The sequence below is a fragment of the Marmota marmota genome, unplaced genomic scaffold, assembly GCF_001458135.2.
Source record: "Marmota marmota marmota unplaced genomic scaffold, marMar, whole genome shotgun sequence".
NCBI lineage: Eukaryota > Metazoa > Chordata > Mammalia > Rodentia > Sciuridae > Marmota > Marmota marmota.
The window spans coordinates 14737190-14757585 of NW_026000242.1; the positions used below are offsets into that span (position 1 = coordinate 14737190).

Consider the following 20396-nt stretch of genomic DNA (forward strand, 5'->3'; position numbering starts at 1 on the left):
AAGCGCTCAACATTACTCATTAGGTGCCAACAGTGTACCAGGTACATTGCTGGGTATGCGGACATTAGGGTTTGAATATGAGGTGTCTCCCAAAGGCTCTTGTCTTAATACAGGAATATTCAGAGGTGAAATTATTAGATTATGAGAGCTATAACCTCATCAGTCCATCCTAGTTTCAATGATTTTCTGGGTGGTAACTGTAGGCAGGCAGGTCACTGGGGGTGTGCCCTTCCCCTTCTTTCCCTCTGATTCCCAGCCATCAAGAGGTGAGCAGAAGTCCTCCACTTCTGACATTCTGCCATGATGTGCTACCTCACCTTGGACCCACAGCAATGGAATCAGCCAACCTTAAAACCATGAGCCAAAATAAACTTTTCCTAGAGAAGTTGAACCTTTTTTTCATATATTTGTTGATCGATTGTATATCTTCTTCTGAGAAGTGTCTGTTCAGTTCCTTAGCCCATTTATTGACTGGGTTATTTATTTCTTTTGGTGTTACGTTTTTTTGAGTTATTATACATCCTGGAGATTAATGCTCTATTTGATGTGTGTGTAGTGAAGATGTTCTCCCACTCTGTGGGCACTCTCTTCACATTATTGTTTCCTTTGCTGAAAAGAAGCTTTTTAGTTTGAATCCATCTATTTATTAATTCTTGATTTTATTTTTTGCACTTTAGGAATCTGGTTAAGGAAGGCAGGACCTAATACAACATGATGAATATTTGGGCCTAATTTTTCTTCTGTTAGATGCAGGGTCTCCAGTCTAATTCCTAAGTCCGTGATCCACTTTGAGTTGAGTTTTGTGCATAGTGATAGATAGGGGTTTAATTTTATTTTGCTGCATATGTATTTCCAGTTTTTCTAGCACTATTTGTTGAAGAAGCTATCTTTTCTCCAATATATGTTTTTGGCACCTTTGTCTAGTATGAGATAACTGTATTTATATGGGTTTTTCCCTGTGTCTTCTATTCTGTACCATTGGTCTACATGTCTATTTTGGTGCCAATACTATACCATTTTTGTTACTACAGCTCTGTAGTATAGTTTAAAGTCTGGTATTGTAATGCCTCCTGCTTCACTCTTCTTCATAAGGATTGTTTTGGCTATTCTGGGTGTCTTATTTTTCCAGATGAATTTCATGATTGCTTTTCCTGTTTCTATGAAGAATGTTGTTGGGATTTTAATTGGAATTGCATTAAATCTGTATAATGTTTTTGGTCTAGTAATTAGAGAAATGTAAATCAAAACTATTCTAAGGTTTCATCCCACTCCAGTCAGAATGGCAATTATCAAGAAGAATACAAGCAATAATAAGTGTTGTCAAGGATGTGGAGGAAAAGGTACACTCATATATTGCTAGTGGCACTGCAAATTAGTGAAATCACTACGGAAAGCAGTGTGGAGATTGCTTAGAAAACTTGGAATGGAACCACCATTTGACCCAGTTATCCCATTCCTCCTCGGTCTATACCCAAAGGACTTAAAATCAGCATACTGGGGGTGGGGTTGTGGCTCAGTGATAGAGCACTTGCCTAGCATGCCTGAGGTACTGGGTTCAATCCTTAGCACCATATTAAAAAAAAAAATAAAACTAAATAAACTTATTGTGTCCATCTACAACTAAAATCAGCATACTATAGTGACACAGCCACATCAATGTTCATAGCAGCTCAATTCACAATAGCTAAATGGTGGAACCAGCCTAGATGCCCTTCAACAGATGAATGGATGAAGAAACTATGGTACATATACATAATGGAATATTACTCCTCATTAAAAGAAAATAAAATTATGGCATTTGCAGGTAAATGGATGGAGTTGGAGAATATCATGCTAAGCGAAGTAAGCCAATCCCAAAAAAACCAAAGGCTGAATGTTCTCTCTGATAAGTAGATGCTGATCCATAAGGAGAGAGGGGGCATGCGGAGAATGGAGGAACTTTGATTGGGCAAAGAGGAGGGTGGGAAGGGGAGGGTTCATGAGGGCAGGAAAGATGATGGAATGAGATGAACATCATTACCCTAGATACATATAGGACTGCACATGTGGTGCAACTCTACATTGAAATGAGAAATGAAGAGTTGTGCTCCATTTGTGTACAATGAATCGAAATGCATTCTGCTGTCATGTATCAGAACAAATAAAAAAATGAAATGGAAAAAAATAATAAATAAACTTTTCCTCCTCTAAGTGTTTCTTATCATGTATTTTGGTTGCAGTGATAAAAAGCTGACTAACACAGGGGACCTGACAAGGAACAAGATAGACACAATCCTAAAACAAAACACCCTAGTCACTAAGGCATTAAAAAACACACACACACATAATAAGAAGGTAGCTTTAGATTCTGGAACAAATCCACAGGCACAGCCAAGACTATGGTGAAGTAAGTCAGTCACCTAGAGTGGAAAAGTAAGGAGGCCTCACAGGTCCTCAGTCCAGGCTTCAATCACACACTCTAGTCCCTGCCCTACCAGTAGGTTCCCCCCACTCCTCCTGTGTTTAGTTTTTCTGTAGCAAAGTTTTCAGAAACATGTTTCTTTGATTCATTTATAGCCCACTGTAAATCCCTGGGCCTTTTTTGCCAGACGCCTTCTATATTTTGACATGGTTTGCACCTGGGAATAGATCTTAAGAATTTGTTTAACCGTAAATGTTGCAGCCTTACTGCTCTTCAATGAGAAAAAAAAATCACTATGTATTTTACTTTTCAGCTAAGAAATTAGGAAGCAAACTTGAGAGTAACAATAACCATTCCTTACCCTCAGGTGTAGACAGGTTTCATCAAATACAGATGCCAAAACTTGTGTGAGTTGAAAGGTGCTGGGGAAAATCTCTTGCTGAAAAAGATCTACAGGGAGAAAAGATAGAGCAGAAGTAAAGAGGTTAGTGTTAAAGAGCTGAGTTCAATTTCAAGTTCTGACATTTGCTAGTTGGATTAAAAGACTAAATAAGATATAATCTCCGCCAGCAAGAGGCAGACATTTAATAGAGATGACAGGTGATTACAACACAGTGAGGCAAGCGCAGTGATGGGGATATTCACAGACTCAGAGAAACAGAGGATGGGGGTCTGAGAGGAAGAGAAAGAAGGGAAGTACTGTGTTCTGAATGTTTGTGTTGCCCCCAAAGTTGTGTGTTGAATCCTCACCCCACAGTGATGGTATTAGGAGGTGGGGAGAATTAGGAACACTATTGGGATTAGTGCTTTTAAGAATGAGACCACAGAGAAGCAATGGCCTTCTGCCATTTTAGGACACAGGGAGGAGTTACCAACAATAAACTAGAAAGCAGAATCTTCATAGACATCAAATCCATCGGAACTTTGATCTTTCCAGAGCTGCAAGAATCAAATTTCTGTTATATAGGCTACCAAGCTTGCAGTATTTTGTTTAACAGCCTGAATGGATGTACGACAGACTCAAAAAGAAAGGGGTAACTAAATTAAGTTGTAAAGCAAGATTTGAAATTAGCCATCGTAGAAGAGAAAGAAAAGCAAATGAGGCAGAGTGGACCTTAGCCCTTTGCCAAATTTCTCCACACTGACTAAAAGATGGGTTCAGCTAATGGGAATGTAATATATAGACATAAAGATACACAAGGAAATGAATGACAGGAAATCATGTCTACATCAGAATAATCAGGTATCATTTGGGTCATTCACAATCAAACACATTTCACAACAATCACACAGTCACAAGAATCAACACAATTCTTTGCACTCAGTCTCCTGGGTTCTCTTAGATATGGATACATTCTCTCTTATTCTAGTGATCTGGTCATTAAGCATCTTTCTCTCTCTCTCTCTCTCTCTCTCTCTCTCCCCTTTGCCCTCCCTCTCTCCCTCTCTTCTCTCTCTCTCCCTTCACTTCCTCCCTCCCTCTTTTTGTGTCTCCAGCCACTACTTTTTTTTTTAACTGCAATTTCTATTCATTCATGGTATATTTGCCACTGATCTTCTGCCTACCACCTTTTCCTTATTTGTCTTTGCTTCTTTCCATCCTACTGCCTGATGGTTTTCTGTTCACTGCATTTGAACTCCCCAAGAGAGAGGATCTGTTGGCCAGGCCCCACCTGGCATGGAACAGCCCTGCTGAGCACAGCTCTCCTGCCAGGCCATATCCAGGATGTGGGCCAGTGGTGCAGCTGTGTTAGGTGCTCATTCCTAGTCCAGTTATCTACGCAGAGCAGTGAGTTCACACACTTCGAAGCCTAGAATCTACACGTGAATGCTTTGTTCTGAAGCATTTTCTCCCATGCCCAAATCATAGGCACTGTGTTAGAAAAGGAGTTCTGCTTGGAACTATAGGCTGCTTGGTCACATGAGAAAGTTAGAGCAGGAGAGGTCTATGAGAAAGAAACTGATCCAGTCCTTGGAGCATTTCCTATTTAAGATGTAACAGGAATTAATCTCAGTCTACTTGCTCAGATATAGAAGAAATCACATTTCTACGTGCATTTTAAATCAACTTAAATCTAATTCTGAATTTCCTTTCAAGATGGTGGCAGAAAATTCTATACAGTTGATTGGGGGGCTAGTCCTTTTGGGTTGTGCAAAGACGCCAGGGTCCTCTACAGGACCAGCATGTCGGGGAGGCTCCCCTTGGAGTCTGGTCATTTGTCCAACCAAAGAACCACTGAAACATCCTGTGTTTGCTACTGTCTCTGCTGCTTCTGTGCCACACGAAGGACAAAGGAACCTTGGCCAAATCTGGGACCATCTGTGCCTGGTCAAACCTCTCTAGGGCACTGAGCAGTCATTGAATTGACCCCTGAGGCAAGAGGGTCACCCTAGGGGTCAAAGCTTGCTCTGAAAATATGCTTCTGCTTTCTTTTTACTAAAAGCAGGTCCTGATCTGTAATCACCCAGGGATAATGGAATCAGAAAAAATGTTCAGCTCCTGACTCCATACTTCCCGCATTCCTGCACACAGGCAGCCTTGTAATGTGGATGCTCATATTTCAGAACACCAGATCAGTTGTTGCTACCTCTATGCCCCCCTCCATTAGCTACTCATGGTTACAAAACAGAACCAGAGTTTTACAGAACCTGTCTGTCCTATTAAAGAATGCATTTATGAAAGAGCTTGGCTTAACAGTGAATCACAAGATAATACATCTAAAAAGGAGATGGGGTAAGAGCTAGGTATTCATAAGGAAATGTGAGCAATAACAGGGCAAAGAACATCACTTTTCCAGAAAGACTGCCTGCTGCAGTTGAGATGAGAATCTATCACCAGCCGAAATGAGATGGAGAAAAGCAGAGAGTTACCGGCTGAGGGAAGGTATAAGGAATCAATGAGACAGGAATGTGTCTTTCAGAACTGATTTAGCAGAAAAGGATATAGCAGTATTTCAACCAAGACTTTAGAACAAATAGAAAATCACATCCCTGACTGAAATAGTTGGAGAAGAAACTGTACTCAAGAATACATTTTCCCCTTATGAAAGAGAAAATTATGTAGAGTCACAGAGAAGAGTCTTGCATAAACTGGCCAATGGTGAGTCACCATCCCCAGAGCCTCTCCCCTTCCACACCAGGAAGGCACAGTTGTAGGAAGGGGGTCCAAAAACACAGAGTCAGGTCATGCTTCTGCCCTTACTTGCTGTGTGATCTGCAGCCAAATAATTAAAATCTTGGAGCCTCAGTGCCCTCCTCTATAGAATGGGTTTAATACAACCTATCTCAAAGGGTTGCTGTAATTATTATGGTTCTCAGCAAACTCTAAGGACAAGGCTACTGCATAGTGTGTGACTTCAAATATGTGACATTTTGAAAAAAGGCAAAACTATGGAGACAATAAAAAGGTCAGTGGTTTCTGGGGAGGAAAGCATAAAAAGGTGGAACATTGAGGAGTCTTAGGGCAGTGAAAATACGCTAAATGATACTGTAATGGTGGATACCTGTCATTGTACATTTGTCTAAAACCATAGACCATATAACACCAAGAGTGAGCCTCAAGTTACTATGGACTCTGGGAAATAAAGACGGGTCAATGTGAGCTCATCATTTGTAACAAATGCATGACTCTGGTTGGGATGTTGATAATGGGGAGGCTATACATGTATGGGACACAGAGTAAACAGGAAATCTATACATTCAGCTCAATTTTGCCATGAAACTGAAAATGTTTATTAATTAAAAATTAAAAGCTTTTTTAAAAAAAGGGTCAAAGTCAGTGCCAGCAAAATCCTTAGCATGTACACACATGATGTTGTGTGTGCATGCATTCATGTCTGACAGTCCCAGGGCTATCATGACCTCCATTCCAACACTGCCCAGCACTTAAGCCTCAAACCACTTCCACATGCCTCCTCTCTGACTTCTCCAAAGTCACACTGGCCCTCAGCTGGTTTAGATGGAAAGGCATGTCCCAGATCTTAGGAATTCAGGCCCATGCTCCTTCCCCCATACAGCATTTGCAGACTGCTCAGAGATGGATCTTTTTCTGCACCAAGCTTGGTACTCACCACCAGCATCCCTCCCCAATGTCTCCAAGAGCTTCCAGAATGTGCTGGCCCTTCTTTTGCTTATCTGTTACCTTATCCCTATCCTTCCTTTCAATCCCTGCAAATGACGATTGCCATAGAGACCACACACATTCCCCCTCTATTCCCTCGGCCTATATTCACAAATGTGTCCAGATGGACCAGCCTCTTTCCCACTCCTCAACCCATGAGCTTCTGCCCTCAGCTCTTCAGACCTATCATTCTGTTATAAATTCTCTCATAGGAAAACAATAATATAGCATCATTATAATTCTTAACACTAGCATGTTCACTTCTCTTAACTGACATATTGTTTTCTGACTGCACTTCCCTCCAAACCCTGTTCAGTGGAAGTGACTTCTCCTCCTGATTCTTCATTCTGGATCCTCTGAGTTTCCCTACAAAGTTAGTGACTCCCATCTCTCTTCAACCACAGAAACTTGAAAAGACCTGGGAATCCTGCTAGTATCTTCATTGCTCCAAATAGCTGAAAAGCATTACACTATGTCTATAAATTCCTAGCGCCCCCCATTCCTCATCCTTTACTCCCCCTCTCCAGCTTCTGTGATCCCCCATTTATCCTCACATGCTAGCTTTCCAGTCCATCACACTCCTGGGTGCATTTACCCACATCTCACAGATAGTCACTTTAATAGTGCACTCTCTGCCATCCTGAAACAGTGGCCCTTCCATAGTAACACTCTCCTCTCGCAAGATTTTTTCCCCCGGGAAATCTTAGCTACAAGAGGGGATAGAGTAATAAAATGATCCTGAGACATATTCAGTATAAAATCAATTACAAGTTACTAATCCCAGCAGGTTTCTCTCTTCCGCTAGAACCTTTCATTTGGTTCTCAGCACTCTTTCCATGGGTGTTACTGCCATAGCAGCCATTCCCCCTGTTTTCTTAAACTCAATCCTAAATACGCCCTCACTTTCTTTAAGGTAATTTAACTTTTACAAGCAAGATCATAACAATTTATTGTAAACATCTCAGCTTTAATTACTTTCCTTAAAATATCTCCAGAACTTCCTTTGCTCTCACATCTGAAAGGTGGTTGGCTCCTCTGCCAAGACTGACCTCCACCTGCTCTTGACCCCATTTACTCTTCTCCTCCACACCTAATTTTCTAGATAGCCCCATCTTTCCCTCATTTTCAGTATCTCCATCTCTTCCTCCCTCTTCTTGCTTCTTGCACTCTGTCCATAAACCACATGGTCTCCCAAGCTAAATCAGGGTTTTATGAGGCAAACTGTGTATTCATTTCTGAGCAAGGAAATGAGCACAGTTCCTGGTGCTGGAGAGACAAGAGAAATGCAGTAACAATCATCCTCAAGGAACTTGCATTCCAGGACAAGAAATAGATAAATGAAGAGTAGGCTACATTCTAGATAAGGAATAAGTGCAGGATTATTAGGATAGCTGTGGAAAGATGTTTACTCTGTGTGGGGAGTATGGTCTCAACTAAATCAAAAGACTAGAAGACTGAGAACTGTATCTTCTAAACCAGTTCCTTACTTCCTTATCCCCAGATTATTGCAAAATTGTCCTAGGAAATCTTGTGTTTTCAAATCATCTTTTGATCTGACTTTCATACCACTTGAAAGGTAAATATCACTTCATAACAAAACACTTCAATGGTAAATATTACTCACATACTCCAAAATGCAAAAATAACTCAATCTGAACCTCATAATGAAACAAGCTACTTGTGAAGCAGACGATTCTCTCCATTACTATTGATACCACTTATGTTCTATTTATTCTGTTGCCTCTCATCACTTGTTACATTTCCATTTGCATATGACTCATTTTTCTTTACTAAATTATAATTTCCATGAGGAAAATTCTACAGATGCAGGAGTTCTGTATCTTTTTCTGTTGAGTCATGCCATATCCTCACTTTCAGCAGACTAGAAATAGAAAATGCAAGAGATAAATCAAGAGCAACATTTCCAGTAAAAATAACAGTATGCATTATATATACACAGATATATGCATTATACATATATAACATATATAAATAATTTTTAGAAATCAAAAAGAAAATAAATGAGTAAACCTATAGAAAAATGGTCAATTAACATAGTCATTTTGCAACAAAAATAACAAGTACCTAATATACATAGTTCTTAAAACTATATAATCGGGCTGGGATTGTGGCTTAGCGGTAGAGCACTTGCCTTGCACATGCAAGGCCCTGGGTTCAATCCTCAGTACCACATAAAAATAAATAAATAAAATAGAGATGTTGTGTCCAACTACAACTAAAAAATAAATATTTTTAAAAAACTATATAACCTTACTAGTGACCAAATAAATTAAAATTAAGTTAAACATCAAACACTAAATTAAGCATGTTTCAAAATATTACATATTTTTAAATATATGAACCGAGCAAAAAATCAAAAAAATAACAATAGCTTATATTTATTGTTTGCTATGAATCAGGTTTTCTTCAGGGACCTCACACAATTCATTCTTTTCATCCTCATAATAAGACTATGAGAAAGTCACTATTATTATTCCCTTTGTTTAACAGATGGGGAATACAGCATGGAGAAGCTGAGTAACTTGCCCAGAATTACACAAGTAGACAGTGCTGAAGATAGACTTTTAACTCAGATTTTGGACTCCAAAATAATGCTCTTGACCATTTCTCTCTTTTGTCTCTTCGAGAAGACTGAACATTAATTGAATATTTTCTGTGTGCCAAGGACAGTGCTAAGTACTGTGCATTGATTATCATATTTGAATTGTTCAATAGCCTCACAAAGGTTTTATTTTTCTTTTGTTTACTTAAAAAACTAAGAAATGAGACTAAGAGAAACTAAAAAACTTGGCCAAACTAATAACTAGTAAGTGATAGATTAAGTTTGTTTAGCACAAAATTATATACCAGATGTTGGCAAGAGTTTGAGAAAATGGGTATGTATGTATATATGTGTAGGTATATATACACATACACACTCATTATTGATGGAAAAATAGTTATATGGTAATTTGACAAACATTTTTGGATTTTTAGTTTACCACTGGCTAATAAAGTTTTTCAAGCATATTATTTCCTAGAAATCAATATGTACAAAGAATCTCCCATAAAAGTGCTTTATTAATACTGTTTATAATTAAAATTGGGATTGGAGAAATAGGTAATGGTATATCCTTATAAAGAACTACAATGAAGTTGTTAAAAATAATGCCATAGCAACATATCTTTACAACATAGAAAAACATTGATGATCTGTTACCAAAAAAAAAAAAAAACCCAAAAAACAAAAAACTAGTATCAGCAAACAGCTGATACCATGATTTCATTTTTCATTTGGAAAATATATAATATAAATAAAGGTGACTAACTAGATTGCTAGATAGCAGGTAGATGGCTGGCTAGTTAGCTATGGGTAGCTATACTTAGATACATAGAGCTACGTATCAGATAACTACAGATAGATTTTTTTTTTTAGTAAAGAAAATGTAGTATATATACACACAATGGAGTTTTACTCAGCCATAAAGAGGAATTAAATTATGTCATTTGCTGGTAAATGGATGAAACTGGAGAACATAGTGCTAAATGAAGTAAACCAGCATCAGAAAGTCAAGGGTCAAGTGCTTCCTCCCATATGTGAAGCTAGAGCAAAATAAGGGAGAAAAAGCAGGGAAAGCCCACAAAAATAGAAGGGAGATCAGTGGAGTAGAGAAAGAGGGCTGAGGGGGAGGGAGGAAGGATGGGAAAAAAGAAGATGGTGGAATGAAAATGACAAAATTATGTACATATATGAAGATACCACAGTGAATTCCACCTTTTCGTCTATCAAGAAAGTGCCTGTTAAAGAATGATACATAATTAGAAGGAAGACCGGTACAGCAGAGAAAGGGGGACAGGGGAGGAAAATGGGGAGGAAAGGGGAAGTGCTGGGGACTGAAATGGAGCAAATCCTATTCCATGTGTGTATGAATATGTCAAAATGAACCCCACTATCATGTATAACTAGAATTAAACATTTAAAAATATTAAGAAAATGTTTACGCTGGTTCCTCTGAATTATAGAACTTCTGGTGATTGTTTTCTTCTTTATACTTTTCTGTATTTTTCCAGTTGCAACAAGAAAAGAAACCAAACATGCCAATTTCTGTGTATGGTTCCACAGAATAAATGAAAGAAGATATCTCAGGTGGTTATAAAGCAATAGTCTCGCCTATAGCTCACTGACAGAAGCAGTGATTATAGTGGTAGGTCAGTCAAAAGCCAAGAATAATGATTAATAGTCCCCATAAGTCAGCCTCAGAAAGTATCAGTCTTTCCTCAAAAACCCAGTAAGAGGATTCTCCAGATTCTTGATCCCTTCTCATTAGGGGAATCTAGAAAATTCTCTGGCCCTTAAGTATTAGGTTTTCATTTGATGGTACTCCCCACAGACCCCTCACCCCAGTCCTAATGGACCTTGTCTAATGAACCACTTACCTTAAACTTTCTTTACAGGTTACAAATGAATAGGATGTATCAAAACACATTTGTTGGAAAGATAAAATTGAGTCTCTCACAGAACTCAGGGGCAGTACCCAGGACATCCACAGACAGCTTCCACTTGAGTACCTGCTTCATTCCCCTGTGACTATGAACACAGGCTGTCTCTGCTTCTCCACTCAATGGCAGAGGATGTCCCCACAGCTTCTGAGCCCACAGCCTTGGGATTCATTCCACAGACTAATTGGAAAAAAACTCAAGAGGTTCAGTTTGGCTGAGGCCTCATCCTTGCCACAGCTAGGGCCAGCATGAAGGCTCACCTGTGGAATAGCCTGTGACCCTGTGAACACTGTGGAAGGGTCATGGGTCCCAGGAAGGTGGGTACACTCCTGCATCAGAATCGTCCCTCAGAAGCATCCCCTGCCGTCCACTCTGCCGTCTCACTGCTGCACTGCTGCTTCGTCTGCAGTTAGGATCCCACAGAACAGCATCCTGCAGCTCCCTAGTGACTCTCAATCAGTGAAGCTTGTCAGGGAACTCCACGATAAGGACAGGGACCAACGCTACCTCTGCTTTTGCTATGTCTTCCACAGCATGGCACATTCAAGGTTTTGAACACTTACTATTTGATTGCTTCAGAGAAATGTCACCCTTAAGGCAAGCTAATTGCATCGCACACACACCCTAAAACTCTTTCATTGATGAAAATAAATAAATGGTTCTGCTCCAAAATCAGAATCAAGAAAGAGTGGGTTTTGGCCTCTGTGTGGTTTCAAGAAATATTTGAGTGGATCTGAGGTTACTGTGCGTGTGTCAAATGAAGAAATGAGGGACTGGAAATAGCCTCCATAGCTTTCCATGCTGGAAGCCTATTAAAAAGATATTCTGGTACATGAAATAAAGTAGTGATATGCAAACAGAATAGAATTTCGATCCCATCTCTTCAGGCCTACCTGATAGCAAGCTCAGACACATTAGGAGAATGCCATTTGGGGAACTTGTTTTAATTGGATTTTCTAATCTGCCATATATTCTAATGAGCTTAGGGGGAAGGTGAAATCTTCAGCCTTTAGGATACAGCCTCTGTCAAGATGATCCAGGAGCTTTCTTCTCTTTGGGCTGCTGTGTCAGGGAGTAAAGGTGAAGGGGGATCTGGTGTGAATCTCCATCACCTGAGGGAATTTCCCAGCCTTCAGGAGGCACCTGTCCAAGCCTTTTGTTCCAGTCCCCCTGGAGCCACAAGAAAGCAAGCTCAAAGGCCTTCAGCAAAGCATCTCTCTGACAGTTCACTGCAGTTCAGTATGTCACATTTGATGAATTAACAAGGATCTACAAATCTAGTAATAGCCACAGGTCAACAGGCTGAAGACCAGAAGGGCAGAGGGCTCTGTTAACCAGTAGCCACCCAACAAAGGGCACCTCACTTCAGGAATCCATGACCTACAGTCCAGACCAAATGTCCAGATATGAGCTGAAAGACCTTGAGAAAGTTATTTGGACAAAAATGCCTGGCTCCTTAGCAAAACCATTTAGGAAAACAAAAGTTGTCACTACACTGACCACCTCTAATTATTGTATTAGTTTGCTAGGGTGGCCATAAAAAGTGCCACAGACTGGGCGGCTTAAACCACAGAAATGTATTTTCTCCCGGTTCTGGAAGCTAAAAGTGTAAGAGCAAGATGTTGGCAGGGCTGTCATCTTCTGAAGCCTCTCTCATTAGCTTCTCGAAAACTGTCTTCTTGCCAAGTCCTCACATGGTCTTTCCTCTGAACTTGTCCATGTCTAAATTTTTTCTTATGACACCAACCAGTCATATTGGACTACGGCCCACCTGAATTACTTCTTTAAAGACCCTGTATGGTTTGGATATGAGGTGTCATTAAAAAAAAAAAAAAGCTCATGTGTTGATGCAGGAATATTCAGAGGTAGAATGATACCATTATGAGAGATATAACCTAATCAGTCCATCGAGGATGGTAACTATAGCTAGCTGGACTATGGCTGGAGGAGGTAGATCACTGGTGGTGTGTCCTAGAAGGGTTTATCTTCCCTGTGGCCCCTTTTCTCCTTCCCTTTCTCTGCTTCCTCAGAGCAATGGACTTGGGTGACTATGGCCTAAACCTCTGGAACTGTGAGCCAAAATAAAATTTTTTTCCTCTAAGTTATTTGTTTGTTTTTTGTTCTTTCAAGTTTTTGTTTTTGTACTGGAGATTTAACCAGAGGTAGTACCACAATTTTCCAACCACAGCCCTTTTTATTTTTTGAGACAAGATTTCAGTAAGTAGCTTAAGGCTTTGCTAAGGTTGCTAAGGTTGGGCTTGAACTTGGTGAAGTCTCTGGGATTACAGGTGTGCACCACCACACCTGGTTCTAAGTTTTTCTTGTAGGATATTTCGGTCACAGTAATAAAAAGTGACTAATCCAGACCCTATCTACAAATACAAGTCACAATGTGAGATACTGGGGATTTAAACCAACATATGAATTTGGAGGGGGGCACAGTTTAGCCCATAAAACCATCCGGGAACAAATTGGATGTTTGCATACTTCCTCCAAACCTCTCTGACCCCACTGGGGAATCAGACCAGCACTGCTTTCACATGTGGCCTCATTACCAATACTTCATGTCCAGATATGAGATGAGAGTCCTTAGGGAAGTTACTGTCCTCTCTGGTCCACAGTTTCTCAGATGCAAAGCAGCGTTGATTACAGTAATAGGACATAGGATTGCCATAACAATAAATGGGTTCACACATAAAAAGGGCTCACAAAAACACCTGACACAAAGTAAATGCATAATAAATATTAGTGACTATTAATAGAGCCATCAGTCACCCTAATTAATTACCAGACTGGGTGGGGAGTTGTTGGATCTACATACAAAAGCACTGCTGAAATTGCCCCCAGTGGATACTAACTGAGGTTACCACTGAGTCCACAGTGAGTCTGATCACAGCCCACTAGCCACAGAGTTGAGGGAAACACCCATCCATTTTCCAGAAGCCTCAGCCAGTTTATTCATTCCATTTAAGCTCCTGAGTACTTAAGACTTCGCTTTGTCAATGAATTTGCATCCATTTATAAGTCCTCTGTACAGGTTGAATTTACAGGCAAATTAAAGGAAATTCTCCCTTTGTTTTGCTTCTTCTCACTGAAGACTACAGAGAAAGGCTTAAACTAATCCTGGGAAGATAAAATTCTACAAGTGACTCTTCTTTTCCAAGCTTAGTTAGCCTTGCCTGTAGCTAATCAGCTTGCTTGTCAGAGGAGCCCCTAGAGCAGCTGCAAGTACATGACAAGGAAGAAGGTACAAAGACAAGTGACATTTTTGCTCCAAAGAACATACTTTGTCATTTGAGGATGCTGGCTTCTAGCTCTACACAAACCACACCAGAGTCAACAGAATTCTTCAATCCCATCACAAGTGGAGCGCTCTCACCGACATTCAGAGAGTTATTTTTGAGCATCTACTATGTGCAAATCACCACCCAGAAATAGGGAACAGAGAAGATGTGTCATATAAATAATCAAATCCCTCAAGAAAGGTGAGTATAATGGGACTAAACTCCCTCACAATTAATGATAAAAAGATGTGACAAATGCTGGGAGAATTTATAGCCACACTTCTTGGGAGCAAGCATAGAGGAAGCAATGATTGTGACTGCTGGGGGTGAGCGTGTGTGAGATGGGCTCTTTGGAATAGGAGTAGTCAGGTAGCAAAGTAGGGATAAGGACCTTCATCATGGAACATAGAGCATGAGGAAAGAGGACAGGGCATGAAGATGCTGGCAGTGATGAAGTTACGGGGGTACTGCAGGGGGTAGTGAGAGATGAAACTGAAACCCACAAACACCACTCACATGGATGCCAGGCTTTGGTGTGCACATACACAGGCACAAAGCTTTCCTGCCTGACTCATCTAACACCAGTCCCATCTTCATTCCCATTTAGTGGTTGTTTTCCTAGTCTCTGCCAGTAAGCCAGCCATCAAACAGCTTCCTAGAGCATAACTCGTCACTACAGAAAATCTCATTGGACATTTCTATCTTTGAGAATATTACTTAATAGAGCTGGTGACTTTTGGACAGGTTTTGAACAAAGCAATTCCACAGCCATTGTTTATAGAGGTTAGAAATCAGAAGCAGGACAGTTATTTAGTGTGCAATCATTTTTGCCTTTGTCAACAAAGCACCTGAGGACTGGGAAGAAGACCCAATTTAGACCAAGTTGTAGTGAACATCCTCAGTCTTAAATTTCTTTAAGCTTCACAAAGCCCTTGGGAAGCTTAACTATTATTTAGTACCTGGCCATTTCTGTGTTGTTGATGTTGATTTTTGTGCTCTTTGTTTGTGTATACAAACCCACCTAAATGTTCTACTTCTCAAGATTTTATGCTCTTTAAATACAGAGATTTGTTCTTTTAATTCTTTGTATCCCTAGTACCAAGCCCAATGCTTTGCACATAAAATAAGCATAATAATAATAATAATAATAATAATAATAATAATAACAACAACAACAATAATAATAATAATGACTTACAAGTTTCCCATGACAAAGTCCTGCATTCCTTTTGAGTCTCATTGATCCCATTCCCAGACTCACTTGTTACAGTTTACCTATACTGAGTTCCACAGTTTCCCCAAGTGCTCCAATATACCATGCTCCCTGGATTCTGCATACACTTCTTCTTCCCACCTCTTTGTTGGCCAGCTTCCTGTTCTGCCCTCCAGCCATCCCAAGTCCCACAAGCTCCTGTTGTGTCCTTCTGTAGCACTTGTCTTATGCAATTACTAGTTTAGCCATCTGGGCCTCCACTACACCAGGAGCTCTGTCTGGGAGAGCAGGGATTGAACCTTGTTCATAGTTGTATTATCAGAATGGAGCCTAATGCCTGGGACACAGAGATCACACAGATGTTTATGAAATGAATGAATGGATTAATAAAGAGTCCGACAAATAATTGCTTATCACATAAGTTCAACTGATGATTTCCAGAAATGACATGGGCCCACTCATTCCCACAAATAATATATTCAATTCATATTCTTGTGTTTCTTCCTCCCTATCATTTAAAATTCATACTGATGGGAATGATAAACTCAAAACTCAAGAGAACATTTACCTCAGAAGTAGAGGGCCCTGGCATAGAGAACCCGTAGAGAGATGATTTTTTAAGCTGGGTATTGAGGGTATGCTGTTTAACTTATTTATATGCTCTATAACATATGTGTTAAAAAGTTTATGCATTGGATATTATATAATATAAAATACAATTTTTAAGACAGTGTTCTTAATCTTCAGTGACAGCTTAATTTTAACCATTTTATTGTTTTACCTTTTAGGTACATTTCACAAATATTTAGACCTTTTTTTTTTTTTTTGTCTTTCAAGTGGAAAAAAAAAAAAAGAGTGCTTCCTTGAAGTGTAATGGCAATATGCTCCATCTTTTACCAGGTATGAGAAAATGGACATCAATCTCTCTGTCAGATCTTTCAGCATCTTTAAGAGATTGTTTCCCCACGTAGCCCAGGTGGTCGCAATGACATTAAAGAGCCAGTGCAACACCTTCTGCCTAAAAGCACATCTCCTAATGGTTTAATGCTGTTGTAAATTAACACTTTTCTTCCAGAAAGCAATGAAAGACAGCATAGAGGATCTAAGGCACAACATTCCTATTCCCCTCAGTTCAAAACATCTATTTGGCGCCTACTATGTGTTCAACATCCTGCTGAGCACCAAGGACTCTTAGTGGTAACTAAACAAAAACACATAGCTGCTGATTCCAAGGTTCTTAGCTTATGTGCAGAAGCAGACAAGGAAATTGAGGTGCAACATTGTCAAAAACAGCAGTAGCCCAGGTGGAGGAAAAGATAACTTTAATTTCGGGGTGGAGGGTAGATGGTGCAGTAGAAAAAGCTTCCAAATTGTCAGAGAAAAACATTTCAGGAAGAGAAGACAATATGTGTAAAGGCATAAGACATGAATATCACATTCTAAATGGCATATTAAACAGATGCATTTAATTTCTAGTTTGGCCCCCAATTCCATTATATGTATATATATATGCATAGGAACAACAAGAAGGGTACCCACTGGCACAGCAAGCCAGGAATTTGGAGAAGTTTGTGAATATACCCACCCACTCTTAATTGTGAGCTCTTGGGTTGCTGGAAGCTAGGATATACAGGTTATATTTAAAATTATTTAAAATTTTCTCTGCAAGACTTAACACCAAATTATATTTTACTGGGATCAATCTTAAATTTTACTTTATCTCCTGAGCATTCTGCAAATTAAAAGGGGGGAAAAACAAATTCAGAACAGCTGAGGAATAAAAGTAAAGCAAGTCAAAAGCTGGAAAGTTTTCCATGAACAGGAATAAAAAAAAAAAAACCTCAGATACTGGACACTCTGAAATTACATCATTAGCTCCCTTCACTTATAGAGAAGGCTGTGCAAAACCTTTAGTGTGGCCTTCTTTGCCCCAAGATCATTTCACTTCTATGAGTTTTCTATACAACTAGAGAGCTGGAACTGCTAGATAGAGGCACATGCTATTGCCTTAACATCTGGCTTTTTGAATGACTCATTTGGGTGGGTTAAGAATTAATCTCGGCTCCAAGACTTTCCCAGCAGAAGATGGCCATCTGCAATTTCTTGATTCCCTTTCCAAGGGCTGGTCGTTCTCTGGTCTCTTTTGGGTCGTTCCCATTTCCATTCTGGGTAGAAAGCTCGGCTGGCAGAGATCATAATTAGGTGTGATTTAAGTGCCTCATAATTTGTACAATGCTACACAATGCCAACGGAAAGTCAAGGGAGTTTGGTCAAGAGGAAAATTTATTTTGCAAAAGAAGATGAGAGGGGGAGCAGGTGGCACTAGGCCATCTGTTTCAGAAGGGATAATTAGGATTCTGGTTTTGCTGAGAACATTTTTAGAAAAAGCATTTGCAAGGGTTGCTGAAAAGAAGCATCAATTCTAAGGCGTAAGTAGGAAGAGATGCAAAGGCTGGGCAGGCAGACATATCTCCAGACATATCCAGGGCCAGATCAACCTCACAAAAGTACACTTCCCTGAAAGACTTGTCCAGAAGGAAATCCTGCTAGTAGAAAGTAGCCATCAAAGTTGACAGAATGACCTCAGCTCTAATAAGCATCTCTCTGATCCATCAATAACCTGCAATGCCATTTAGCTCCAGAAAAGCTGAGCAGCATGAGAAGAATTATGAACCAACATGTCTTTAGAATGTGAAGATTTTCTTCCTTTGCAGTCTCTAGACTCTCACCATGGGTCAATTTCTTTGTGTCTCTATCCTGATTTGAAGATGTAACTCCTCGGGAGCAAATACCCAGAGAGAAAGAGATAAGCTTGCAAAGGTCTCGAGAAAATAGAAAGAAGGAGGAAAGGAAGGCGGAAGGGAAGGGAAGGATAGGCAAACGAAAAATATATAGAAGAGTATGTTTTGGGGTTCTAACTTCTAGAAGGTATTAATTTCTGAACATGCATCATGTATTTGGGCCAGTAAAGACATGAAAGGGTTTCTATAAAATTACCAATTCAAAAGTATCTGTGCTATATGATTTTTAATAAATATTGCATACTTATAATTTAATGCTTCAGTTTTAATAGTTTCTGTAATGTGAACTAAATTAGTCAATTTGTTGCAATATTTGCCAGCATCTATTATAGTCACAGTAATTACCTTCATCTGTCTACTAAAGGACAATTTCTACTTCATGTCATTATCCTTACACTGAAATAGCACAACACAAATTAGAAATTATATATAGACAAATTAGTTTCCTCCCAGAATTTCAGTTTCTCATGTGAAAATTTCAGTGGTAGATCTCTAAGTTTGCTTAAAAGATTTTAAACTGAACTCCTAATCTCATATGAAATGAAGTTTAATAGATAACAGGCAATAGAGTAAAAACTCATGCATTCAGACTTCACTAAGGTGGAATTTACCATATTTGTCTTTGCTGTATTTACAAAAAACAGTTTTCTAGCAAAATATGATCATAAATTCAATTCTTGCAAAGAAGTTTCCTAATACCCTCTTCAGAAATCCTGAGTGCTTTAAAACTAAGGATATAAAAGTTTGTTGTATGTTACTGTGGATTATATTCTGTCACAAAAGCCCTGCTTACCATCTTTTTTAACCGAAAATATTAGTTCTGTTCTATCCTACACACCTGGAAAAATATGCCACATTCAAGTCAATGTTCTTTCCCTTCCACAACTTGAAAATACTCATATTAAGAGGTTACAAAGAAACACTAATTGAAAGGAAAATGCAGCCATATCCTCTGTGGTGCCTGTTGTTTGCATAGATTCCCTAGGGGAAAAAAAAGCCCAAAGAGAAGAGGAGGAATAGGTTCAAGGACCAACTCTAACTCCAAAACCATCACAAAAGTACTAAACTTCATTTCATCATAGGAAAAAAGATCCAGGTCATCTGCTACCAAGATCATAGAAAAAAATCCAGGTCATCTGCTAGCAAGATCATAGAAGAAAGATCCAGGTCACCTGCTAGCATGAAACCTGACCCAGCTCCTGAAGAAGGCCATTTAAAAGATATCCCCACCCTGAGATCAGCTCACTGTTTCCTACAGCCATTCAAGAAAGGAGGGAACAAAACCTATATTCCCATTTGGTTCATTTTTGGTCTTTTTCCCTAACAGAAATACTCAACTAGATTGGGCTCATTGGTCAGAAGAAAACCACCTCTTTATGTCTGCCCCAGACAAGCCTGCCCTCCTGAAAAAAGAGAAAACTACCCTGCTTACAGTGAGGCTGCTGAGTTGAACAAGGTGATCTCAAAGCTCCTACCAACAACAATCTTCTAATTCTAGTTCAGTCTGTGCCCAATGCAATTGAAATGTTTAAGTAATGCTGTTTTTCTTGACAAACACACAGAAGTGATGCTTGTGAAGGTCCAGCCACAAAGCCTTTGGAAGGGGGTACCAGGGGACCAAAGCCACAGCACCTTCTGACTACAGAAAACCACAGTTTTCAAGGTGAAGACAAGGACTGGCCAACATGCTCATTAGTGTAGTGCAAGGAAGGTGGGTGAGCACCAATCTGGCAGACAAGTCCAGCTGAATTTTTAACTGGCTGAGAACTGGGGCCAGCATGACCCCTCTGAACATTCTGTATGTTTCACCTATAAGTGAAATAAGCCAATCCCCAAAACTAAAGGTCAAATGTTTTCTCTGATAGGTGGTAGCTAACCAAAAAAGATCAGTGGAGTGTATAAAAGGGGGTGGGAAAAGAAGAGACAGTAGAATGAATCTGACATAACTTTCCTATGTACATATATGAATACAACACAGTGAATCTCACCATCACATACATCCGTAAGAATTAATTTTAAAATAACAATTGGGAAATAGCAGAAAGATCAGTAGAGGAAAGGGAGTGGGGGGGGGGGT

The 20396-nt window shown here is 39.6% G+C and overlaps 1 protein-coding gene across 1 annotated transcript in view; it reads right to left on the reverse strand.

Annotated features, from left to right (window-relative positions):
* Positions 1 to 2767: 2767 nt before the first annotated feature.
* The window catches only part of Ddx10 (DEAD-box helicase 10), a 332924-nt gene continuing 315295 nt past the window's right edge, over positions 2768 to 20396 (reverse strand). Inside the window, exon 18 of the mRNA XM_048795730.1 lies at positions 2768 to 2851. Within this exon, the coding sequence (XP_048651687.1) occupies positions 2785 to 2851 (67 nt within the window). The 3' untranslated portion in view covers positions 2768 to 2784. The remainder of the gene's footprint in view (positions 2852 to 20396) is intronic.